At 33.5% G+C, this 27,637-nt stretch overlaps 1 protein-coding gene across 2 annotated transcripts in view; it reads left to right on the top strand.

The window, feature by feature from the left end:
• Window positions 1-27,015, top strand: part of LOC145670254 (F-box only protein 8-like) — a 36,774-nt gene extending 9,759 nt beyond the window's left edge. Inside the window, exons 4-8 of one of the 2 annotated variants that reach the window (XR_014128247.1) lie at window positions 9,406-9,532; window positions 10,162-10,280; window positions 13,666-13,850; window positions 17,514-21,400; window positions 21,445-27,015. Coding sequence is in view for 1 of the 2 variants with exons in the window: in XM_081738667.1 (XP_081594793.1) it covers window positions 9,406-9,532; window positions 10,162-10,280; window positions 13,666-13,850; window positions 17,514-17,713 (631 nt within the window). In the remaining variant the exon portion in view is untranslated. Of the gene's footprint in view, window positions 1-9,405; window positions 9,533-10,161; window positions 10,281-13,665; window positions 13,851-17,513 lie in introns of both variants that reach the window. The other variant, XM_081738667.1, reaches the window with a different exon arrangement.
• Window positions 27,016-27,637: the final 622 nt, after the last annotated feature.

Raw genomic sequence — 27,637 nt, 5'->3', positions numbered from 1 at the left:
TACTTCCTTATAATAATGAAATTGAGAAAGAGTGTGATTGTGGAGTGTAATAGAGAGGACATTATCACTCATGTAAACCAATATATATTTAATGAGACAGCTCAATTGTTAATTGAAGTTCATGAGGAGTCATGAGATGCAATTTCGTTGAAGGAGGGGAATTGTAATGTGCCATATATTTTTTTTTCTTGTGTTTATGATTAGATTATAAATAAACCCTAGATCAGTCTGGAATATATTAAAATTTGTTGCATATGTTACTGCAATGAGGTACTTCAAGCAGAGAAGTAATATATTTTTTTTTTATCTTTCTTTCCTTTATTATTTTTAATGGAAACAAGCAATATAAACATGTTCAAAATTTTATTTCACGATGAAAAGAATACATTTCAAACCGCTTATTCTGGAAATTAGATATATATAGCAAACAGAGATCGTATAAAAATATCATATAAGAATATTGTTGAGTATTATATAATTTTTTTTTACAATTAGATGATATTTGCTGTTATCTATAGTATTCATAATGTAAAATCCCCTTTTTGTACGCTGTTACCTGAAAACAATAAGTAAGATCACTAACATAAAATGGAATAGTCTAATTCTGTCTTATAAAACAATTAAATTACAATATTATGAAAGTTTAGTATAAATAATAAAGTAATGCCTTATAAATTCTTCACAAGCGGTTGCTCTTATAGTAAGAACTATGGAGAAAGACTTAGAATGCGTTGAATACAAAACTTTAAAAAAAATAAAAATGGGAGAATGAGAATAAATATTAAAATTCTGGAATAATTGGCTGGGCAAGTCAACTATATTTTGTTGAATTTTAGAAACGAGAAACTGTTCGTTCTGAGAAAATAGTATATTATCAATTTGACAATCCAATCCAGGGTTTGCCTGGTATGTTTTCCTTTTCTTATATCCCGATAAATAATTTTTATCAACTTGGCAACTACATCCAAGATTATTATTATTATTATTATTATTATTATTATTATTATTATTATTATTATTATTATTATTATTATTATTATTATTATTAATGAGAAACACACGTGTTTACAAATCTGGCTACACCAGCTAGGATTTTGATTCATTTTGAGAATTTGTTCATTCCGGGATTCGTTTTGAGATTTTATTCATTCCGGGAAATTAATCGTTACACTCGTATATATATATATAATTATTCAAGATTTTGCAATAGAGAGGCCTTGCATTAGTATAAATGTGTATAGTGCATATTTGGAACTGTTTGTAAATATTTATTTATAATAGGTTTCAGATACAGCACTAGACCATTTTACACTGAAACATTTTAACATTTCGATAACATAACAATTTGAGCTCAAGATGGTACAGCACGACAGCAACATTACAAAAATAGCTTATTTATAGAGGATCTGAAAGTATACTTATACTGGATGCTGCCTCTCGCCAACACTAATGTCTATCTAGAAGCGATAGTGAAAAAGAGTTTACATGAAGATGACGGCATTTCGGTAGGAGGTAGAATGATTAGATGCATAAGATTTGCAGACGATATGGCGCTTGTTGCAGAATCTGAAAATAAAATCAATAACAGGTTAGAAAAAATGAGGAAGAGCTTTGAAGTATATGGGATGAAAATAAATGTTTTAAGACAAAAGCCATGGTGATTGGAACGAAGGGGCCTGTGTCAAATATAAAAGTGGGAGGGGAGAAAATAGAGCAAGTGAATAGTTTTCGATATCTGGATAGTTTTCTTAGTAATGACATGAAGTGCGAACGTGAAAGAAAAGCAAGGATAGGAATGGCGAAAGAAGCCTTTAGGAGAAAGAAAAGTTTGTTTTGTGGGTCCTTGAATAAGGGATTGAGAAAAAGACTCAGAAAATGCTTCGTGTGGAGTGTTGTACTGTATGAAGCAGAAACGTGGACATTACGTAAATGTGATGAAAATCGATTGGAAGCCTTCGAAGTGTGGGTGTGGAGAAGAATGGAAAGAATTGGTTGAGTAGAGCGGAAAACGAATGAGAGAGTGTTAGAAATGGTGAGGGAGAAAAGAGCACTTTTAGATATTATTAAGAAGAGGAAGAGAAACTGGTTGGGACATTGCCTAAAAAGAAATTGTATCATGAGGGACGTCCTAGAGGGTATGGTGGCGGGAAAGAGAGGGAGGGGGCGAAGGAGACTACAATTAATGGATGGTATAAAAACAGAAAGATCATACGTGAAAACGAAGAGGTTAGCGGAGGACCGTGGAGCATGAAAGCTTTTCAGCTGCGGCAAGTGACCTGCCAATACGGCCAGAATACCTATGATGATGATGATGATGGATATTTTAAGATAAAAACGAATTATGGGTGAAGATATAATGTTTTATGTGACCTATTGAAACACTAGAAATCTGCGTGAAATGGCATGTCTCAGTGTGTCCACCATACCATGTCTCTTGACACTGGTCCTGTATCACAACTTGCAGTTGCTAAATGTAGACTGAAATGTCGGCTATGTGCTTAACACTGTTCAGTTAAAACCGGGCTATCTAGTATTCACTGTGAAAGTAATTCAAATAATCGCCACAACAATGCGCATGGCCTCAAGTTCTGAAGTAAAATCTGAGCTTTTTACTCAACATTTTCATTTTGTCACTTAGCACGGATTTTATAATCAGTCTACATATAGTGTTATATAGACATTTATACAACACAGAAAGTGGAATCTTCATTTATTCCTATTTACAAGTTTTCTAAAAAAGACCTTGGAGAGTGACTCGATGTGAGTTTAGTAGGACAGAGTTGGACAGAGCCGTAGAGCTAGCATGTGGTGACCTCATAGAAATGGCCCGAAATAAAATAGCCTAGATCCTTTGTTTGCGTCCATTTGCTCGTAGAAAGATCGATCCATATATGTAGAGGTGTTTGATGAAATCTTGTAATGGTCTAAGTGGATTTGGTTCCACACAGATGAAGCAGATCTTCAGTATAAATAGGTGACATGTGTTACTGGTAGTACTCGGAGTTCATATCGTTTAGAACGTGCTGAATAAAAAGAAAGAGAATAATATGGACACAAGTTATAGAAGAAAGAGAGTGATTGAAAACAAATTGCAAGAAAATTTAGTGTGATTGTTAACCTCACATGACACAACCTAGAATCAAACGAAGATATCACACGCCCGAAATGAACACCACAGAATAGACCACAGTGTCACCTTGCTCCCGGTTTCATAGATTGGACTATTGTTAATATAATTTCCACTCAAAAAACGCATGAGTTTCACAGATAATAATCATCATCATCATTTAACTGAGAAAGTGTATTTTTATTGTTTATGTGGTCATTATAATTGTGTGTGTGCCAGATTTCATTTTTATTAACATAATATCTTCAAACTTGACAGAGCAGAGAGCTTTTATTATGGCAGATTTCAATGTAATGGGTGTAGATTTTAGCCCCGTAAATATTTCACTATTACTTGCCTACAGGTATATCGCGTCCTTAGTCCAAAATACATATTAAGCAACATTTGTTTCCTCTATAACACATTTCTCCTTAAAATTTCTGAATGTTGATAAGTTTCTCAACTTTGCGCATTCACCTTTTGTGGCGTCGGGGAAAATTATTTCTGATAGGGATTCATCCTCTCAAAAATAAATCCGATCTACGTCCGTATCCTTCTATTTAAGTCTGAAGTGGTAGAAATCTCCCACTCTCTGGTTTCAATATTGAATACCCCATGTGAATTCAGTGTGTTAAGTTAAGGTTCTGTTCTCACCTCTTACCATTTCCAGTTTCAATTTTAGATTCTCATGTAGCAAAAACGGTAAGAAATACTGAGAAATTTTAAAATTATAAATGTGGATTCAAACTTGAAAACATTTCCGTCCATCCTTGTTTCTTTACTGAAACTTTGAACGATAAGGGAAAGCTTGAAATGCTTTTAGATATGAATTCAGTGTATGAAGATTAACTTCTAACTTAGCTTTCGTCTTTCTATTGGAAGCGGAAGGAGTAGAAACTTCTCATTTGCAGTTTCAATATTCTACTTTTATAGAGCAAAAATGATGAGAATTAACAAATTGTTTGATAGCATAGATTCAGCATTTCAACAATAGGTTCCATCTTCACTCTTGTTTCACTGTTGAAACTTTGAGTAAGTCTATCTCTTCCAGTCAGAATATTAAATCTCAGTAGTTTGCAAGCAGCCTATTGTAGTTTTTTTTTTTTCCAATATATATATATATAAAGAACGAAAAACATTTGTTCTTTTTCATATTGCGCAAAATCGATATCAATTAGACCTAGATGATATGGTTTATATTGTTTAAAAATATGTGTAAATGTTTCTGATAGCCTTTCTACACTTTACCTTCACGTACTAATGTCACACCCAATGTTGGACGTTCTATAATGACAAAACGCTTAATTCTGTCTTCATATCAGCAATTATCCGCACTTTTGCAGCGTTGAAATTATTGTATATCCCAAAATACACTTTCTGGTAAGGATCCTCAAAATCTTTCATGCATCTTAGAAAGAGATTGGAATACATACATTAATTATCATGCTGTACACGAACCACTCGTGATCTTAATCGTGTGTAATACCCTACACTCTTTAACACTCCGTTTCCCCTCCTTTTTTTTATTTATTTTTTAATCTGCCAGTTACTTTATCATCGTTATTTACAATTTTTTGTCTGTCATTGTCGTCCAGTTTTTATTTATTATTGTAATTTCATAATTTTATTTATTGTTTGTTTTTAAATATTATAATTTCTTCCTTAAACAACTAATAATAACAATACTAATACATTTTGCTACTGAATCTTCTTGTTTCAGCTCTCTCTTTCTCTCTTTTGTGTCTATATAATTAGCGTAATCCGGGTTCAGCTCGGTGGGACTTTTTTTTTTTTTTTTTTTTTTTTTTTTCATATCTCACGTTAAGCTTGTAGGTCTATATTTCATATATTCTCGGTGCCGAACGGACATTAAGTTCCATATATATATATATATATATATATATATATATATATATAATATATATATATATATATATATATATATATATATATATATAGCCACACAAAACCTTACATACATACATGAGGGAGGAGCTGAGAGTTCAAATATAATGACATTTCAGAGCACTTTATCCTTCGATGTTCAAATGTTTTTATGCCTCTGGCAAAACAGGTTTTGTCAAAGGTATCTAGAACGTCGTGTACGGTTGTCATGATATCATGTTCAATGTCAAAATATAAATCTTTCAACTTCTTTTTGACGTCTAGAAACAAATGAAAGTCAGAAGGTACCAAATTAAACAATTAAGATGGGTGAGGGGATTAATTTGAAGCTGCAATCATGAATTGCTTCCATGGTGACGATTGACTTGTGGTTGGGTTGTTGTCCTGATGGGAAAGGACGCCCCTTGTCAGTTTCACTCTTTGGAAGACAGTCTACTATCACTAGTCGAAATATTTTCAATTGTAAATAGTTGCGTCCAAGATAGTTTTATTTATGGATAACTGTTACCTCAGCGTTTTATTTATGGATAACTGTTACCTCAGAGTTTTGAACTAGTATGTGTAGGTGATCACTAGTAGAGAAGGGGATTATTGATATTAATGTTTTCTTTGAGAAAGACTAAGATAAATAACGTGATAACCATTATGGACCCGACATTCTTCAATTAGTTTTTGGCAGTCGATGGCAACAGGATTGGTTTGTAACGTACCGGTTTACCGGTAACGGTACATCGATTTTTTTGTTTGTCTGTTGTATTGTTTGGTGGCACCCGTATAGTTAATCTGTGCAGTATTGATAGTTAATATGTTATAACAGTAATATTTGTTGTTAGGTTGATTTTTCATTAATTTTTCCTTTTATTAACTATATTTACCTTCGTGTTGTCATTCTTGACCTAAGCCGTAGGTAACTGTTAATTTATTATTGTTTGGTTGAAACTAAACAAGCCAATCTGTCACTTTTGTAAACTTCCATATAATACTATTACCGTGATAATACTGAACTTAGCAAGTTATATTAAATTTGAATACCAGAATCACGTAAATTAACAATTAAGACCAACATAAATTCAAATAATTAATTCATAGATTTAATTACGTACCCTGTGAAGTTTTATCATATTCCAAGAAGTTTAAGAATTTGCGGTTGTCATACATACTATGAGTATGTATTCTTTTTGAATTGGTACTATTTGAAATTGACGGTAGCCGTCACTGAATTATTAAGTTTGCTGTTATCTGACCCAAATAATCGACTGATAGGAAATTATTTCGAAAGTCTTAGTAAGTTCAAATCTTTAGTAGAAAAGTAATTATCCCAAATTAAACAATAATATTAAGATATACATGCTTGAAATAATGAATAATTTGTAAGTGTTTCAAAATAATCATTGTAAATGATAATCATGTGTGAGTAGTTATGTTAGAAGAAGAAGAAGAAGAAGAAGAAGAAGAAGAAGAAAAGTTACAATTAGCAGACGGCCGGTGGCGGAGCCTCCTGTAATTTGAAAACCTAAAGCGAAAATTTGCTATATTGGAAAGTAAATCTGTGATTAAATTGAATTTTAGGCCTAATCTTTGCAGTGTTTAGTGTTTGAAGGAGGTCTCCATCAAAATTTAACTATTTTATGCTGCCACCGAGGAAACATTTGTGTCTTATAGTCCGCCATATTAAGGCAGACAAAGACTAAACAGTGGTAAAAGTCCGGATATGAGGAGGGTCCGGAGCTGAATTTGTAACATCCAGAGGTGGAATCTCATTGTATCCGGAATCTTGCACCTGTACTTAAAAATTTACTAAAGTTCAGGTAACCTAGTTTATTGTTTTTAATCGCCAAAGATTGAAGTTGTCAACCTAAGATAGCGCCGAGTGAGCTACAACCATAACATCGCCATGGTGATATAGTGTATGAGCATTAACTGTGACGAAAAAGCCAGCGCGATCAAATATGCTAATGTTTTATATTACGATGTCTAGCTAAATTAGTGTTGTGTCACGCATCTTATGCATTTCCTATACAGTTCTCCGCTTCGCTATTCTTTTTCTAAAGAATGAAATCTAATTATACTTGGTATTAATACAACGTCAACTTCAAACAAATTTCGTTTCGTTGTCCGTGTTATTAGCTAGGATTATCATAAACTATATTACCGTCACATTGGGAAACGGTCTTCATTATATAAACATCTAGATAAATTGTAGCCTTATGTATTCTTTTAAGGGGAGTTCAGCTTTAGTTTGCTGCTCTTCGTACAATAAGACTGACTCATTATTCTGATTAGGTTAATTGATGGTGCTGATCAAAAATATAAATATTTTGGCTCTTAGCTGTAGATTGTGATAAGCAGTTGCTAAAATGCGTATTCTGGTGATGTCAGTATTCAGTCGCTTAGATTTTTTTTTTTTTTTTTTTTTTTTTTTTTTTTGTAGTTGCATGTCATTTGTATATAGCTCATAAATCATCATCAGAAGTAGTTATAGTGTATGGCTAGGTACTTAGTATGTGCTACTGCTTTGAAACTAATTTATAAAGATGGCAGTTTGTAGCAATGCGTACCTCCAATGCACTCAATACATACAAGACTAGTGGTTAGGTTTCGGTCATTATTTTGAGACGCACAGTATAACAATTAGGGAGTCATTGGATTGGATCAGCCCATATCAATTTCATGGTTTATATATGTATAATCTGTTTTAGTCAGTCGTACTAAGATTCCGTAGATGGCTACCTATCATACTATAACGAACTAAAGAGCCAATGTGAACGATCTAGCTAAAGAATGAAAGTAAAATATTGTAATGTTTCTAAATTTATTGATTTGTAATTAATCCAATCGAGTGATGCATTCAAAATTTAAATATTGACAGAAATTTTCTGAAAGCTTAGACATGTATAAGCTGAAGTCTTCAATACAGTTGTAATTATATCTGGTGAAGTTATTACAATTCTTCTTTGTCTTGAATGTTTAAGTGATACAGTTCATGGTTTGTAACGTTAATATTATCTGGAAAAAAAAAAGAAGTTTAAATTAACTTTATATTTCGAATGAGCATGTTATTGAGTTAATGCATACTTGCATACATACGTACATAGTATATTTGCAGATATAGGAATATAAAGACAAGATAAATATTTTTTTTACTGATCTTATGGCTGGTATAGCTGTAAATAGTTTTTTTTTTTTTTTTAATAATTGCGCGTTCTGGGTTAAACAAGCTTTGGCATACTAATTTTTTTCTTTCTTTCGTTCCTTTAGAAAATAAGTTGTAACATAAAGTGACGATCCAATCCAGGGTCTGCCTGGTATTTTTCTCTTTTTCTTTTATGGCTTGAAAAGAGAACTTTATAGGTTGCCGAAATCATTGCAGGAAAGTAACCATTCAACAAGAATTCTCAGAGCACATAAAAAAAACGTATATAATTGTTGTTACAGGGTTCATAGTGAGTCACTTTTTTTTTTTAATTAAAAGACTTTTTTTTTTTTCAAATTTGTCACTAAAAGTTACTTTTTTGGGAGGTAAAGTGACTTTTTCGTGTGATTTATGTTTTGCATTGGCAGTTTTATAAGAAAAATATTATAAAAATAAATGGAAAAGGGCAGTAACTTGTTACTCATTACCCTTCTGAAAGCTTTAGTACTTGCTGCCACATGTGAAACAGTCAGCTTTATTCTCACTTCAGCTTTTATTCTTTCTAAAGCACAGTGGATGATTGGTGGATGCATAAGCTCTCAAGGTGGGGTTGAGAAGCCTTTTGTGTCTATTCTTTCTTCTATCATAATAGTCTTTTAGTTTTCTCTCGTAATAGTTAACGCTCTCCTCAACGGTGTGTGTATGTGTTTGTATGGTTCATCATGTTCGTCTTGTGTTATGCTTCTTGTATCTTCTTCTTAAGAGTAGATGATCAATTCGAATATTTCATGATTTTGAGAACTCTCAATGCTAAATTAAATATAATGTCTGGGATGAAGAAATTCGGAAATAGGCCAGAACTGGTTCCACTTACTCAGAAGCATCTTACATCTGCTAAGTCTATTTACCGTAACTACAAAGCATACTTAAAACATAGGAAAGGAGGAAGCTCAAAAAGAAAAAAGAAGAAAAAATGAAACAAAACAGCAAACAAATAGAGAAGGGACGGAGAAATTGACAAAGGAAAAAAGGGACATGATGAGATTTTGGTAACTTTTTTGTGTGCTTTTGGTCACTTTTTAACTATTTACAAGAGACCAGACCACTATGAGCCCTGTAATTTTAACAGAATGTCCCAGACTTAATGTATGTTATTATACGTTATATTTACAAATAACGCTTAAGATCGCATGTGTAATATGTAATTCTGAACTTCACATTTTAAACTTACGTTTCACAGTTTCATTTTGATTTTTGTTAGGTTGTGCAGAAATCAGTGGGGATTTGCTTCCATTTACGAAGCCAAAAAGAGGCCTGGATTTTCTTATAGAAAATTATATCTACAATTAGATGAAGGAACATTGACATTCAATGCTGACGCTTTCATGGTAAGTGTTTTAAAATTGAGTAGTTTCACCAGCTAGTCCACTGATTTATATGGGAAAGTATTAGTCAGAAAATAAATATACTCACGAAATGACCCAAATAATAACAATTCGACGCGTGCGTTTTCACGATCAATTGGAGTCATCCTCAGTGCACGTTCCTTAGGACAATATGAATACTTGCCTTTCCAGGAAAAGTTCTAAGTTACGGCATTGCTTTTCATATTAATAAAATGAATAGTTACCGAAATGGATCTTGATTAATTTAGATTCAGCACCATTTAATTTATACTTTGACCTTCCTGAGTTGGAGTAACTTCGTGTTAAGTGGTTCTCACATCCTAAATGCATACGTAAATATATATATATATTTCAATTACAAATTAAGGTACTAACCTGTTAAATGTGTAAACAGATTGTTCACCTGAGATCAGGTTGAATACGTGCGTCAAATACGTTCTCTGATTTATTGATTAATTTTACTGTGTTTCATAGATTGGTTTCAATGTCTGTGATTTTTATTTGTTTGTAGACTGTAGCATTTATCTCGATTTGTTCAAATGACTGCTTTCTTTGAATATTGTAGTGGAATTCAATAACAGGTTACTCATATGTGTACTTTTTTTCTGCAGGGAATGGAATATTTTTTTCGAAATGGATTGGTGAAGAATAGTTCGAAAGATATTGCCAAATTTTTCCACTCCACTTCCTCATTGAATTTGAGGCAAATGAGGAGATTCTTAGATGTTAGGTGAGGAACATTGCTACAATTTATAAACTAGATTTATGAAACATCCTTTGTAAAGTTTCGTAAATACATGGAAAGTAATTTAGTTTGTTCTTCCGAAGTGTATTCAAAAACTCTTCGATGTCTTGAAAATGAATCTTGACCCAGAAGTGTTACAATCATTTGGTTAAAGTGGAGAAAGGGGTGTGTGATGGAGTGCAACAAACCTCGATTTTATTTTAGATAGATAATGTAGTAAGTGTATTTAGGATCACTTGTTGTTTCCTCCTATATTTTTATTCCTATAATTCTTGCAATTATTCTGTTGTCTTGAGCCTACAGTTCATAACTGTAGATTGTTCCTCTAATTTCACTTCTCATACATCACTAAAGCTTCGCAGTGCTTTCGCCATGCTTACCGTTATACGTAAGCGCATACCGACATTTTTTTAAAAATATAAATTGAATTGGAAACACCACAAAATGCTGGACAAAATATTTCACAGAAATAATTATTACAAAAAAAAAAAAAAAAAAAAAAAAAAAAAAAAAAAAAAAACTATTTAAAATACAAAATACACGTTTCAAAATGTATCTCCAATATAAAATACTATTTTACAAAATAGATTTACAAGAAACATCTATTTTGATCGATGGGAATAAATAAGAGGAACTGAACAGATTTACATGAAACATCTATTTTGATCGATGGGAATAAATAAGAGGAACTGAACAGATTTACAAGAATAGTTAGCCCATCGTAATCTACAGGATGACTATAAATTATTATTGGCGTTTCATTATTGTATTGTAGGAACAGCTGGTAATGCGTAAGATATATAACTGCTTAGATTGATAGAAAAATTCATAGTTAATTATGGGTGATTTATAGTAATTTCGGGTTTGGTCACTAGGAGGAGGAATTTTCAAGGCTTCAAACGGTACCGAAAAGGCATTTCGTGTACCGAAATTCTATGAAAGTCACTAAGTAACCATTGCATCAGAGCCGTATTCTTTCTCAGTTCAGAAAGGGTCCATCATCCGATGATTCCATTAGGATGTGGTATACTTAGTTCTTACATTTGAAGAAAAATTTGTCTTTGGTCAATTTGCTCTTCTGTCACCGGGGGTAGACCATAGCTTTTCCCCTTACATATACCACCTCACGAAGGTTTTTTTTTTTTTTTTTTTTTTTTTTTTTTTTTTTTTTTTTTTGAAGTAATATTGACAGTTGTCAGCGAAAATTCGTTGATCCAATCTGTAACAGGATTCAGAAGAGTATCTTTTCGAGCGTATGTAGTCCAGGTATATTGTGTACAACTCATTGATTTTCAAAGAAAAACATACTAACAACTTACAAAAAGAGTGAAAAAATGACTTGACTGGACCGGGACTCGACACGGGATCTCCGACATACCATGCCGATGCATTAACCATTACGCCACCCAGTCCGTTACCCAGAACAGCCAAACACTTTCTCACTTCTGCAGTCAATGCTCTCGATTCATACAACATGGCTTGTATCACAGCCTAAGCTGCTGTGCTTGCACAATTAATTCAGTGTCCATATATTGAGAACACCTTTTAACAGTTGTAATAGTTTAAATCGGTTGTTTCGTACTTTCATTAATATACGAAATCACAATTTTTTAACGGTTGTAATAGTTTAAATCGGTTGTTTCCTACTTTCATTACTATACAGGGTGGTCCAATTTCGGTTACCTAGTTGTGAGTTGGCAACACCGCCGAGAAATGGGAGAGTGAGATGCCTGTCAGCCGTTAACAGGTGGCCTTGGATTTAGTTGACAATGGAGCGTTGGCCGGTACCGCAGCGCGTGTTTTGTGTGCAACAATTTATAAAGCAGGAGTCCATTGTTCTCGTACAACAAGCATTCAGACATGAGTTTGGTGACGGGAAAAGACGAGGAAAGGTTCCATCAGGGAAAACCATACGCAGGTGGGTATCACAGTGGCGCACTAGTGGTAATGTGGGTGACACACACGTAAGAAAACATTTTGTACAACTGCAAACATCACACGTGTGCGGGAGGCAATTCTTGCCAGTCCAAAACGTTCAGCACGACGACATTCCCTTACAGTGAATCTTTTTCGGAGCAGTGTTAGTCGAATGTTGCGAAATGATTTGAAGTTTCACCCATACCAAATGAAAGTGGTGCAGGAATTATCAGAGTCAGATAAAATAATGCGAGTGCAGTGTTGCCAAGCCATATTGGAATTAATTAACCAGAATCATAAAATTCGTGATTCAATTCTCATGACTGATGGAGCGAACTTTTTAAAAGAGTATGTGTACAAGCAAACCTTCAGATATTGGGCACCTGAGAATCCATGCGAGTTTCTTGAAAAGCCACTCCACAGTGAAAAACTTGTTGTGTGGTGTGGTGTAGGGGCTATGGGTGTTGTTGGGACGTACTTTTTTGAGGATGAACATGAGCAAACTGTTACAGTGACGGCGAACAGATACACAAACATGTTGCAAAATTTCCTGCTCCCACAGCTACGTCAGAAAAAGGTGAATATAGAGTCTGTGTGGTTTCAACAAGACGATGCAACAACCCACACAGCACGGCAATCGATGGCAACTCTCAGGTTCATGTTTCCTGGAAAGGTGATATCCAGATTTGGGGATATTCTATGGCCTCCCAGGTCCCCAGACTTGCCTGCCCCTGATTTTTTCTTGTGGGGGCATTTAAAGGACAGTGTGTTTAGACATCGGTTGCATACACTGGATGAACTGAAACAAGGATTCAGGAGGAAATATCCGCCATCACTCCAGATCTCTTACACAGAGTAATGGCTAGCTTCTGTAAACGTCTGACCCGTTGCATTCAGAAGGGTGGAGGACGCTTAGATGATGTGATGTTCAAAAAATAACACCTCACCTAAAAATCCAACTGAGTGTTGTAATTATTGATAGGCATTACATTCATGTGTCTATGAAACTCTATGTTTTATTTCAACATAAAATAGGGAAACCGAAAATGGACCACCCTGTATGAAATCACAATGTTAAAAGTGTTCTTAATATATGGACACTGGATTGTCCAAGCACAGAAGCTTAGGCTGTGGTACAAGCCATGTTGTCTGAGTAGAGAACATCGACTGCAGGAGTGAGAGAGTGTTTGGCTGTTCTGGGAAGCGGACGGGGTGGCGTAGTGATTAATGCATCGGCACGGTATGCCGGAGATCCCGGGTTCGAGTCGCGGTCCAGTCAAGTCACTTTTTCACTCTTTGTAAGTTGTTAAAAAGTCGCACCTACAGAGGATTGTGGTGTGTAAAATAAATCGGTTGTTTCCTCCTTCATTAATATATAAAAACATACTAAGTTGGCAACTTGGGAAGACAGTAGAAAATTAATGATGCTTACCTCAGATATTTTCATTTGCAGACGTGACGTTTTGGATGACCTGGTCGAGCTTGAAGACTATGGAAATCAATTCTTACCTTTAGCACTAAGAAAGTTTTTCAAAAGAATCCAAGCTCCAAATGACAGAGGAAACTACCTACAAACTCTACTAGAAAAATTTTCCAGGAGATTTTGCCAGTGTAATCCACATTTAAGTTTAACTCAAGGTAAGTTCAATAATAAAGAAAAATTTCACAAATGTAGTATTAGTCGTAAATAGGAACGAATTTCATCATACCTGTAGGTTCTGATCAACTACCAATATGTACGGGAGTTGTTCGCCGTTTATGGAAACAAATTTAAACAGTATGCACTTTACGAAAATCTGTGCCACCACCAACGATGGAGCTGTATTTGGTGAAAATAGAAACTGACTGTTACTCTGTGCTACAGCTTGTACTGTAATAGGCTAGAGTGAAGGTAGAGCCGTGATGATTTTACCCCACTCATTTTGTCAGGTTTTCCAGACACACTCTACTTTCCAATGTTATATTGAGGAATCCTTTTTAATAGATCAAATGCAAAGTAATAAATTAACAGTGCATCAGGTATTTTATGTGAATTACACTGTATGATGTACGTATTCCCGTTTATATCTCCAACTTTATCAAAAATCAGATTATTGAAACTAATGATGTGTGGGTTGAAGCTTTATCCTGATGCACCCAGACCTGATTTGCAGCAGTACCCTAGAGAACCGGAATTTCTGGTAGATTGGATGTAGGACGTTTATCTGACAATCGAGTGAGTCGACTTTTACATTTTTATCAACTCATTTCACTGTTTTTTTAGCTTGGCGTGGTGGTTATACTTCGTTATCATCATGCAACCTTTTGAGAAACTTCTTGGTTTCTTTGTACTCCGCCACCCTATCCTACCCCTCGTTTTTTACCCACTTTGCCAGTAAATATTTCCTCGGGTTTTCTCGCAGTCATTTAAATTTACATTTTCCTCGTAAAATTTCCAGCTTTCGTCGAGAAAGTAGCTTCTATAAAACTTTCTGATATTTGTGGCACGTTCAACAATTTGACAAGGTAGCAGGTTATAAATACTTCTTTACTGTTGCTAGGTTCAAATCCTGGTTAATAATGGTGTTTACGGTAGCTATCGAGACTCCCAGTTTCAATGTTATGACACTTTGTGTTATTGGATTTCTAGCGAAGGCTAGGGCCTTGACCTACCATATTACGTTCGGACTGCGACTAGTGGTAGGTCGTTGATGATCTGTTTCTTGCCTTCAAGAACACTTATTTTGTTAAGCACACACTGATACTTTTCATGAAAATAGTGAATGACATTTCGTGTTTTTGAATAATTTTTTCGTATGAGTATTTTGCATCGAAAAGGGTAGTAATATACCCTTCGGAGAACAGTTCTATTCTTAGCAGCATTTTACTCGTATTTCAGCGCACAAATATATTTTAAATTACTGAGGTTCAGTTCCTTTCTGTCACTCTAGCTGTAGCAAGACGTTCGATGCTTGTTCCCACAGATCGTGAATTGCCGTTTGTATAATTCAGTATTGAGAGTACATCTTAGAATAGAAAGTCTCGTATTTGTAAAGGCAATAAGGTTCTTTGCGTAGTGAAGAATTTAAGAAGTAACAAAGAAGAGATTCTGAACATTTAACACTAGAATAGATTATACTAAAGATATGGAAATTTCTCTAATATAAGAAACATTGGTATGTTAACGAAAGTAATACGTATGGTGTCAAATCGTAGTCTTCTACTAGTAATACAGCACAAAACTACATACACACAATCCTGGGAGACCACTATAGCAGCTTACCAATATCCACCTTACAAAGGAACAAAGTTGGCCGATGATAATGAGTTAAAATATGAAAAATTTGCATCTTTAGGGGAATTAATGCAAAGAAATGTCAATTATATCCTCAGCTTATATTATGGTAAAGTTTTGTTTAATGCTATCGAGAAAGCCGGCATTTCAGTACACAGTTAGAAACACATATCATGTAGTAAATAAATTAAAAAAATAATAAAATAAATACTAATGTAATTTGGTTAGCTTTTATGAGAAAAATATTAGAGTACATAGGATAAGGATAAAACGCTTGTGATTATTCATTCCTGGCTATTATGAAAAAGATGAAGGGCAGTTAGTAGCAGACAATATGTAAAAGGTTTTCATGTGTACGTATTAATTACTGTATAACCATTATATAGGGTTGCCAACTAGCCGGTTTTTCAGCATCCTGGCCGGATATATTGCTGTTTATTAATGCCGGTGACCGGTCAAACTTCTCACAAACCCATTTATGACCAGTTTTTCAAATATGCATCTAGTTCGAAGTATAGATTTAAAAAGTAACTTCCATTCTGCGAATCCAAAACTGTCACCTTTCACCATCTATCAAAGATTAACATATTTTGTTCATTTGTTTAGACAGTTTTAAAGAGATGATAGGGACTGTATCAGGGAAAATTTGAAAATGACTTATAAAGAATTTTATACATTTATTGATAGTGAAAAAGGACTTCTTAAAGCAATTTCCTGTAGTTGAAGTATAAGTTTGAAGAACAAATTTCATTTTCCAAATCCAAAATTGCCACGTAAAGATTCATCTGTTTCGATGATTTTAAAGAAGTGGCAGTTACTAATAAATACAATAAAATGATCAATGCCGATTTCAGTTTCTCATTTATAGCACAATGTATCTATTAAGATTATTAGTAAATGTACAAAGGATTATGCAGAATACAGGTGCTAATGCACGTTTGTTCAGGATAGTACATTTCCTTCCCATGGATGGGTACGAACCACGGGCGTCATTTCAGACTTTGCTTCAAGTGCACCACCGACATAACACTTTCACGTTTTGTACTAGTATATTAGTAGGCAATCAATTAAAGTATACGTATTCCTCAAACTCTTCGGAGGGGGAATCACAGAAATGCCCCCCTCCTGGTCCGAACAGAAATACTTCTATCATACGGAATTTTGGGGTGTGCCAGTTTTTTTATTTTTCAGAGTTGGCAACCCTACCATTATATGTAATTATTTTCGGTAATGATAGGAACATCTAGTACGTCTTGAATAAAATGTAAGTTAAATATTTTATAGAATATGTCCGTAACAATAATAATAAAATAATAATTGTACTAAAAGTAAAGCTGTCGTTTTTGTAAAGAAAGCTTTTGCACATGTCCAAACACGATTTTTTTCGTGCCTGGTAGTCGAATATGGGGTCACAAGTTCGTGGAGTTAGCGAATATTTTCTCTCCTTACTTCGATTAATCGCAAGAGAAGGGAACACTTGTAGTTAAAGTGCTACTTTTATCTAATTTAGAATACAGAGCTTATCGTTACCTTTAAAAGATGTGAGAAAGAGATGCTCCTGTAGAAACAAGTTACTATACTCAATAGTTTAAATACTATGTTAACTTCACACTGTTCTATAACAGCGCCTGTCAATACTGACTGTACTGGATGGAATGTTGTTACACAGAAATGAAATATACGTGTATATCTGAATGGTATTAATACGTCGATCATTTATGTAGCTTATTACAAAATAAGTTTGCAATATTTCGTTGTCTTGTATGTACAGTATATACATTTTTGTAAGCAATGTTTATATTATATTCGAATACGATTTTAGCCAGAATTAAAGTAGATATTTTTATTCTACCTAATGCCGAATAGTTTGTGTTGCGGTCAGTGAGAAGACATGAATGACGACATTGGCCAACTTCTGAAGTTTATTTCTCTCTCACGATCACAATTCTAGGAACTTGTGAAGCATCCTTGTATATCCGAGCTATATGTATCTAATTCTTAATTTCTGTTATAAATTTTCTTTTCAGATATGGTGTACATTCTGTGCTTTTCGCTTATTCTTTTGTCTGTCGATTTATCAAGCCCTCACGTGAAGAACAAAATGTCCAAACGAGAGTTCATCAGGAACGTTCGAAATGCTGTGCAGAGGTTCGACGATGAAATGTACGGGCATTTATACGATAACATCTATCTTGATGGTCACATTGCACCGAACACGGAAGATTAAAACAGTTGCAGAATGTTGATGTGATGACCAGATAGTTGTCGCAATTAGTCGCCTTGATTTTTGTGTTGACAAAAGCTCACAATTGTAAATCAACTAACAAACAGAGAGATACCTGTTTTGTTTTATAAAATATTTGTGATAGTTGACATGTACATCTTATATATTCTAACGTAACGCTTTCTATGCAAGATACGTCGTGTGTGTCATTGCTGTTGACTCCTCTTTGGTGCAGTTGTAACTGCCATCGTGACTTCTAGTCATTTTTTTCTTTTAAAAATAATCTGGAGGTGGTGGAATGCCTTAACAGTCCCACAACCTGGCAGTAATTCTGCTGTGTTTTGTATAATTTCTACAGATAAATCAAAATATTTTCTTTAGTTGTGCGGCGCCATATGTGAACTACGCACTACAGCGTAGATGGTTGGTTGTTTATTAATACCTGTTATATTCCTAATTATTATGTTGGTATTAAGAGTGAATTAAATAAGGTATTGTAAAATTACTTATTCATGTACAGTCACGTTCAGAAGTTCTTCAACATTCACTTACCGATCAGAAGTGATTTACTAATCTGAAGAGTAACAACATGATACAGAAGCAAGTGTATAACGTGAGGTGCGCCATGCTCATAAATGACACAAATGCGTATGTCAGACTTACTTTAAAAAGTTGTATATACATTTCAGTGAAAACATCAAACTAACTTCACTACGTAAAGATAAATAAATTCATCTGCTTTCCACGTACCTACACAAACATACTTTCATTGTGCTAGGATGTTTAAAAAAAATGACTGACAAATATTGAGAAGTGATTCTTTATACCAGGACAAAGAAATATAATAAACGGATCGAGAAACTCATTCTTACGCAGAGACAGGGTTCCATAAAGTTATCCATACCAGAATCTTAAGAACGTCTACTAATATAGAAAAGAAATTACATATCTAATTATTTTAAAGGACTAATGTTATGAGATAAGAAAAGATAATTTCGTCTCCGGGATTTTTAAAGGCGCTGCAGTCATCTGCTACCACGCTTCCAGAAGTGGCTTCGTAAGATTTTTCTTAGAATTGGTCATGGAAAGAGTTTATGGCTTGTAAAGACAGCCTTTTAAAGCAGTTAGATAAGTGTCTTGGTAGTTTTCCATATTTTGGTTGTTCCTGATTTTCTCGAGTGACTGATATTCTGTACCTATACAAGAACACGTTTTCCTATCCGTGTTTTTTTGGGCTTCGTTCGATATAATTAATTACTTTCCGATTATCGTTTGATATTGCCTGTATACAAATAAAATATTTTGAAACAAATGAAGACTAATTATCAGAATTTATTATTACTTTTTGTTTTGTTTTTCAAAAAAAAAAAAAAATATTTTTTGATAGAATTTACATTTACACAGGTGATTTACTATATTTAAGGTGTAATGATACGATTTCTCCCATTTTTAATGTAATAAAAATGATATTCTGATGTGCAAGAATATAACTTTCTCATTGTAATGAAAAGCGTAGATAAGGGATCCTCAGAAGTCCAGAATTTGTTCATGTTCTAATAATTAATGCCTCCTGAGCCACTACAATTTTATTCAAGTATCTCCATCATTCATGTCACTACTGAGAAGCAAAATATTAACGCTTTTCAAAATATGTACGTGTAATCGTTTTCTTTTTCTGACTAGATCAATCAACAGAAGTACTTAAGTTTAAGAATTGAATTTTAAAATAATAATCTATTATTGCACCGTATATCGGTATGATGCGTTTCTTTGTTGTTAAGCAGTACCGTGAAATATATTAATATTTGTAATTCAAACTTCAGTACTTCAGTTATATTGGAAAATTTATGTGAAATTGCAATAAATTTTCTATTTCACTTTTGACAGTTTTACAACGGAAAAATCACTTTTAGCAGTTAGATAACAATCACACACATGAATCTCCTGGCGCACTTGGAATGACATTAGGTATAGACATCTTTCAGACGTAGCGTTAATCGCAGTATGTATTGTGGGTAATCCAGTGGTGCGAACGATTGTAGCATACACACTAAAATGTTAAGCATCCTCTCCTTTTTAGTACTAGGACATTTAAAAAAAAATCACTATGAGACTCAACTGGAGGTACAGTCATTCAAAGTTCATTATTTTGAATAAAATTTTTAAAATCCTTGTGCTTGTGGGATAATTCACATATTTGTATTTTTCTTGCCACTCTTCTTCTCTTAAAACCAGTTATTTTTATTAATCCTACGCAACATCAATATCTCAGTTGTTTTCTTGTGTCCAACCCTTGGCCTGTGGTTATATGTATATATATTAGAGATTTATACTATGAATTCTCTATATTTTGTATAGGGTGCTCCAGCTATGGTAAAAAAATATATATTTGTATACTGAGCTTATAAATTTTGGAAAATGGCTTGTTTAGTTGTACAAGTCTATATAATTTCATGTCTTGCGACATATAAGTTTCACAAGACTTAAACCGTTCAACTTTCCGTAAGAAATTAACAGTAAAGTTGTGTTACTGGGTAATTTTCTTCAATATTTGTGTGTCTACTACATTAATCAAAAGATGTATTTTTTGGTTGCTGTATCTGTGCTGAAAAATGTATTTTTATCTTAAAAATGGTAACGAGAGAAGCTAGATGAAATGCAGTGTATATGTTTCAGAGTCATGTTGTTCAGAATCTGAAAGAAACAAGAAATTTCGATTTTTTAAAAAATAATTTTAAAATAAGAAGCAAAATTAATTTACGAGAGTTTGCATGGTTATCTTCCTTTTCTTTTTCTGGTAGGAATTCATTATTCGTATAACATTGTTTTAAAGTGAAAAATTCCTTTCTTTTCGCCCCTTCTGAGTAGCCATTTGTTCTTTGTTGAGTAGACACTGTTAATGTATTTACTCTCCAACTCTCTCTAGTTAATTTTATACATGACTGGCGCTGTGATACATTGACAGTACAAATCCATTGTGAAATTCTAAACACCCTGAATGAAGAACTTATTAGTTAGGGTTTAATCTATAGTCTGATCCGTCATTTCTAACTGTCCGTTGTATGACGTAGGAGTGCAGTTTTTCAATCTGACAAGATAAACAACGAAGAATAGAAGAGAGAGGATGACGTAGCAGACTGGCAGTGTACGCCCATTCGTGTATTCACAAGTAGTATGTGTGCAAAACCGTCGACTAAGCCATCGATATTCTTTTTTGCCTGTCACTGCTGTCTTTTATCAACTTCAGTTACCTGTCAAAACTGTCCTCTCTCCCTGAGAAAGTGAGAAGTTGGAAGTGACTGCTATAGAACATGCAGTATAAAATTGAGAACGGCCAGAAGCTCTGAAGCTTTTTTTAATATTGCAATGTTCTGGTTGGTAGAGTCTAAAACAATGTACTTGGGAATTAAACCTTCATTAAAAGTTCTTTTACGAAGTTTCTGTAAATCTTTCTTCAGGTCTGTTAGAGTATTTTCAGATGGGAAAATAAAAACTTCTTGGCTCACGATGTGGCCTCGGGAAAGGGATATTTGTCTTAGCCCCCAGCGACCTCAGAGGGGATTGGTTAAACTCCTTAGCTCATGGCAGCCCCAGGAGTCCATATTAAAGGATATCTTCGTCGTTCATAGCAGCCTCGGGGGATGGTTTTAAAGGATTATACTCTTTCGCTCACGGCAACTTCATGAGTAGGTATTAAAGGAAATCTCCGTAGCCCTTGGCTGCCTCGGAAGAAGGTATTGTAGGTTAGCGATCAGCACTGACACTGATAATTTCCTATTCATGTGGTTCTCTTTTATAGCCATCTTCTTGCAGGGAGGATCTAGAGAGGGGTAGTAGGTCTTCTTCATGGCTCCTCAAGTCCTCTTCGTATCTTCCTCGTTGCGTGGTGTCCTTACGTCGTCTGCCACTGTTTGTTTTTTAATTGTAAAATACATGTGGCTTGTAGTGTGTGTGGGTATACGGATCCGATCAATATTTTAAGATTGATTTAGGGTAGTGTAAAGACGTGTTGTTAGTTTAATGGCAGCACTCACTTCTGGTCCGATAGGTCATAGGTTCAATCATTGGCCATATGACTATTATAGTGCACAACATGACAACTGGCCACCAGTTTAGTTACTATTCATGTTTCTAAAGTTATAAGTACTTCGGCTGCTTAGCTTTTCATATATGACAGTACTCATATCTGGTGGTGCTGTTATTTCTACTTTTCAATACCAAGTGCTCTATGATACGCAATCCACAACAAAATGTATTGTTTTCATTCTACACGAGTCGCCAACATGTACAAATGCTTCTTTGTGGCCAAATTACTTATGTGTATTATGACTAGACAGTAAGACCTGAGAATACGAGAAAGACATTAAAATGAAAAGTTGCATTACTGATGTTCAAGTAACATGTCATCTATACTTTTCTGCGATCATTATTCGTACTATAGTTTTACAAAACTATAGAAATTAACTACGTCTTTAAAAAACGTGGGAGAGAATTAACAGTATTGACAGCAGAACCATAATTTCAGGTTATTTTTATTTATCTATTTTTACTTCATTCACCCAAGGTTAATTCTTGCATTTCACTACGTTTTATGTGATTTTCTTCCTCTGTTTACAGCTCATACAATGCTATTTATGATATTTGTATGAAATAAAAGGTACTGCAAATAGAGAAGAAGACATGAATAATTTCTCAGCTAAAATAAAGTGTCGAAAAGTCTTATTCTTTCTAAATTCTTGAATTATATTCTTACAAGATACTAATTTTACTTTTTATTTTCTAATTATTATTATTATTTTAATAGTTTGATTTCACTTCAAAAGTATTTTAATGTTAAATTGTTAGATTAAGCTAATCGAAGCTACAAAACTCAGAATAGAATGTAGCATATGCTATATAATACTTCCATATACATAATTGTACAACTTACTATTTATTTAACGTTACTTTGTTGAAATCAAACAAGTTTATGGAGTCATGTACAGTTTTTTTCTTTAAAATTGAAAATGTTATCATTGATGGTTCTTTTGTTTTGATATCCCTTAAATGTAAAACATTGCGTTATTTTTTTTTCAGTGTTGTTTTAGTAAAGTTGTATATATTTGTGCAATGCTTCATGAACTTCTGCACATATGGCGAAGGTTTGTTGAGCTCTTTGTGGTCTTACAGAGCTGGATATTTACTGGGTTGAATATATGTAAGTTGTTTAGATATCAAACTGTAAATATGAAGTATATTTACTGTGTAGATATATTTATTATTTAGAAACTTTTTATATGAATACCTGCTTCTTTCGGTGAATATTCGTACTGATTTTATTCTCGGTATGACGGGCTGCCACATTGCACTGGGTTTTATATTTCACAAATGGGAAACAAATTTATGTCTTATCTAATTCTTAAAAGTAACAAGGTAGGAGTGAAAAATGGGTTCAAGAAATTAAATATGGTACAAAATTGTCAGGTTTCAGATGTCAAGTTGCACATCACACATCATAACTTTATTAACTGGACCAAAGGTTGTGGTTTTCAGTTATTGAAAGCGCTAAAGGATAAATATTTTTAGTTTTTCAGTTTTTCTGCATTAAATTGTATTTTCTTCTCAGTTAGCTTTCTTTCTCCAAATGACGTTGTCATTGATTATGTTTCTTTATATCAGCCTAGATTTATTTTATTTTAATGTGGTTACATATTAAATTCGTGCTTTCCGTTTAATAGGACGTGAAGTTCAACTAATAATGTGAATGCTGCCATTTTGTTGTACTTAAATGTTAAGCATGCGTACCCTGGCATGTATAGTCTTGTAAAAAAAATCCTGGTCACACACTGATCTTTTATGTTAAAATTTGAGATACACATTATAATGGTAGTGTGTCAGTAAGCAAACAGCAGTTGTACATAGAACAAACAGTTGCACATAGCAGTTGCATATGTATGGCTAATATTGTACATGAAAAACGTTTATTTCATTCCATAAATCCATCCAACTGCACATAGCAGTTGCATATGTATGGCTAATATTGTACATGAAAAACGTTTATTTCATTCCATAAATCCATCTAACACTACTACACTTCCATTTGTTTTTCCATTATTTTGTAATTTAGTGGGTTAGCATCTTTTAAGGAATTCCTCGACTTCATTATGGAATTTCCACATAGATATTTGAGACAGTGCCAGATTTAGAAGGATGGCACCTTGTGGCAGATCCCAGCTTGATATCTTTATTGTACATGAATCCCCTAATATTTACTCATTTCCGTACCTCATCAGATACACAACTTGTGTTTTCATTTTTAAATATAGTACTAGGAGGATTATTCCATGACTGCAGTCAGGACTTGCCTTTGATAACGTTGCGGATGAGTTTTAGAGACAAATATTTTTTCATACATAGCTCGGATAACTGGTAAACTAAGTGACTTACTCTCAATGAATTTCATCTCATTTGAGAAACCACAGTACCAAATACAGCCCATTTCCCTGTCGTCTGGCTGATTATAAATTGAGTTTATTATTATTCGGTATACAGTAGGATGAGGGTCTATTTCATTTTCTAAATCTGGTTATATTTCGGGAAATCTGTTTGTTCATGCGGGACGCACACTACTTTAGTTACTTTGCGACTATACAATCCTCAAGTAATGGTGCCATTTTACATTGTAAAAGAAAAATGCATAATTTATTTTTTGTCTCTCTACCATTGTATTCATGGTATTTCTGTGGCTTTCAGATGACTTCCTGATTTTCTGTGGCGAACTGCTAATTTCAGTATCATGTGTTGTAAATTATCAAAGTTTTGGTTTCATATCGGCATTTTCGCATAGATGATGTTTCTCTTGTAGAAAAGTGGTCGTTCATGGAAGTTTTCAGTATTATAAGTAATTATTTGCAAAATTAATCGATAACATATTCATGATTGTAAAAATTGCGATATCATTAACTTGCTCTGTACACATACAAACACATAATTATATATATATATATATATATATATATATATATATATATATATATATATATATATATCGCTTTCATGAGAAATGCTTGGCTTTGGAGGATAATATACATGGAAAATGGAAGATTTTATTATTTGTACGCACTCATAATATGATATAAGCATGTAATATTTTTTATTTACTTTTTAGTGTGTTTTTATAGGCTTAAAAATTGACCGCTAGATTCAAATAGGGAATTCTCTACATATTACAAAAATGTTTGTTTGGCTGATTTTGAAGTTCAGTGTCCCGTTCAGCATCAAGGCTGTATCAGAGATAGACCTACAACCTAACGTGGGATCCGAACTACATACGCTTCGACCGGGAATCAAAACTGGGTATCCCGCACCAAAGGCGTTTACGCTAATCATAAAGTTGTAAATACGGTTTGCAAGTTTATATATGTCTCATTTTATCCATTAAATCACCTCATGAATTCTACAGATTTAGGACAAAAACAAGGAATCTTATTACTTTTCAGTCTATCTCTTAAATTCTGCAGATACAGGATGAAACCAGTCTATGAAGGACATTTAAAGAAAATGAAATGAAATCTTTAGTTTTACGTCCCACAGTTATGCCGGTTAGGCTAAAAAAGGGCGATGATGAGAAATGAATGAAAATGGTGGAATGAAGAAAGTGGGAGGAAACGGGAGAACCCCGATAAAACCCACGAGCGCGGTGTTTGTCCACCACAAAGTCCACACGGCGCGAGCTGGGATCGAACCAGGGACCCCAAGCACCGGAGGTTGAACGCTCTACCACTGAGCCACCGCGTCCGAAGGACAGTTAAGTATGTGATTTACAAAAACAATACTAGTTTCCTCTTTTTTACAACAATCAACCTAGACGATGTCTTCAGAACGATTAGAGGTTGAAGTATAGAATATATAATATATAAAACTCACTAAAAAGGTAAATAAAAATGTTATTGTACTCTTATACATGGAAAATATTTTGGAAAATACAGTCGATGTATTTTATAATACATTATTCTGTTACGAGAGCAATTTAAGGCAACAAGTATTAAGAACATCAAGTCTTCAAAAGAATTTTCTGCTTGTAATATATAAATAGTAGAATACGTAATCAGACTTTGAAAACAGCTTAAGATAATATAGTATCATTTACCTTCGTGACATTTGCTTATATATACATATATAACATAATACTCTATTAATTTGTCAGCATTAAATATGTTGATAATCTTAAACCGAACTTTCAATTATTTATAAGTAAGATCCAAAAGTTAAATTTAAAATGTTTATTTCTAAGTTATTGCATTGCAGTTACATTTTATTACAAATGTGATGATACATAGTTCGATTAATGGAGTAAAATAAGATAAAAGGTACCCAGTTATCTTATTAATCTTACAGCCATATCAAACGTAATGTGTTATTTACGAGGAAAAATCGAGAACAATGTTTCCCCTGTAATTATGTGTTCAAGAGTTTGCGACTAAATTTTTAGAATACTAATAGAAAAATAAATGCGATGGGACAACATTTATTACGTGCCATACCTATATGTATGTGCTTTATGTACAGTATAACGATTTAGTGAAATTTGAAACCAGAATTTAATATGTTGTTCCTTTGTAATACCATACAACTTTTTAGGTATGGTATTACCCATAGCGTATCTACACAAGAAAGAAAGTGAAAACAAATTTGCATAAACTGTATTGTCAGAGGTTGTACTATATGTATATTTTGTATTTTCCACGTTTTAAGCATTCTTTTGATGTAACATTTGCGTATTGTTGCAATACAATTAGAGAAAGGAATGTTTCTGTCGAACAATGTATCACTTTGTCTGTTTATATAATGTATTGTGTACGATTAGAACGGTCAAATCGTCTGAAAAAACATTTGAAAATCGATAGGAGTGCATTTTATTTTTGTACCTGAATGTATGTGATTTATATGATAGTAATAATTATAATTAAAAATTGTAATAGAAAACAATCACTGAAGTTAATAGTGGATAATGTTTTAATAAGATTAAAATATATTAATATATTGAATATTGATATACAACTAGGAAGTTTTTGGAATTTGGGAAATAATTTTGACTAAATATACGATTATTTAACAAGAGTTACATAACTTTTAAAAAGAATATGTGGGGATAACTTTTTGAATTCAGTAAATGAAAATAAGAGAGAGCATATTTTCTTATAAGACAATTTGGTAGTTCGTTTTATGTGCGGATTCCAATATGTAAACTTTTGTTTTTGTTACATGTTCTATGTAAATATATGTTGTGACTTTCTGTCAGAAAATAAAATAACTTATTTGGTTAATTAACGCATTTCCTTTCGATGAAGAAAACATTAATTCGAGAAAAGAAATTTTCTCAAAATGATTTAATTAGTCGAAGAAACATTGCTAAAGAGTCAATACGTAATTCAAAGGAAGCCGGCAGAATGTGAAACTGGAGCTATTATGTAGAATGGTAAACGAATAATTATTATATGTGCATCTATTGGAAGTTTGGTTTCTGTTAGTGCAATAGACACTTACTGATCTCGGTCGCAACACTTATCCGACCTGATCCTATGTGGTTATTTCCAAGCCTGAAATGTGCTCTATTAGAACGTCATACTGCCAGCGCATTATTACTAGGAATACAGATTTTGACAACGAAACCGATCTCTAAAGATGACTATGCGAAATCCTACAGTAATTGGCCTGAATATTGATTATTGGTGAAATGGAGAATCTGTCGAAAACTATGTATACTTAAATTTGTTTCGTATGAACTATTTTATTATTATTATTATTACTTCTCTATAGAAATCAAAAGTGTGTATAATTTTACCAAATGAGTAACAAACTATTGACAATCGCTCTTTGTATATTTAATTTTATCGAGTAAAAACTAAGTTTGCATCTGTTGAAGCAGTTAACTACAAGGTGCAGCAC

The sequence above is a fragment of the Thermobia domestica genome, chromosome 14 (genome assembly GCF_964235325.1).
Source record: "Thermobia domestica chromosome 14, izTheDome1.hap1.1, whole genome shotgun sequence".
NCBI classification, from domain to species: domain Eukaryota; kingdom Metazoa; phylum Arthropoda; class Insecta; order Zygentoma; family Lepismatidae; genus Thermobia; species Thermobia domestica.
This window is presented reverse-complemented; position numbering and strand designations above follow the sequence as displayed.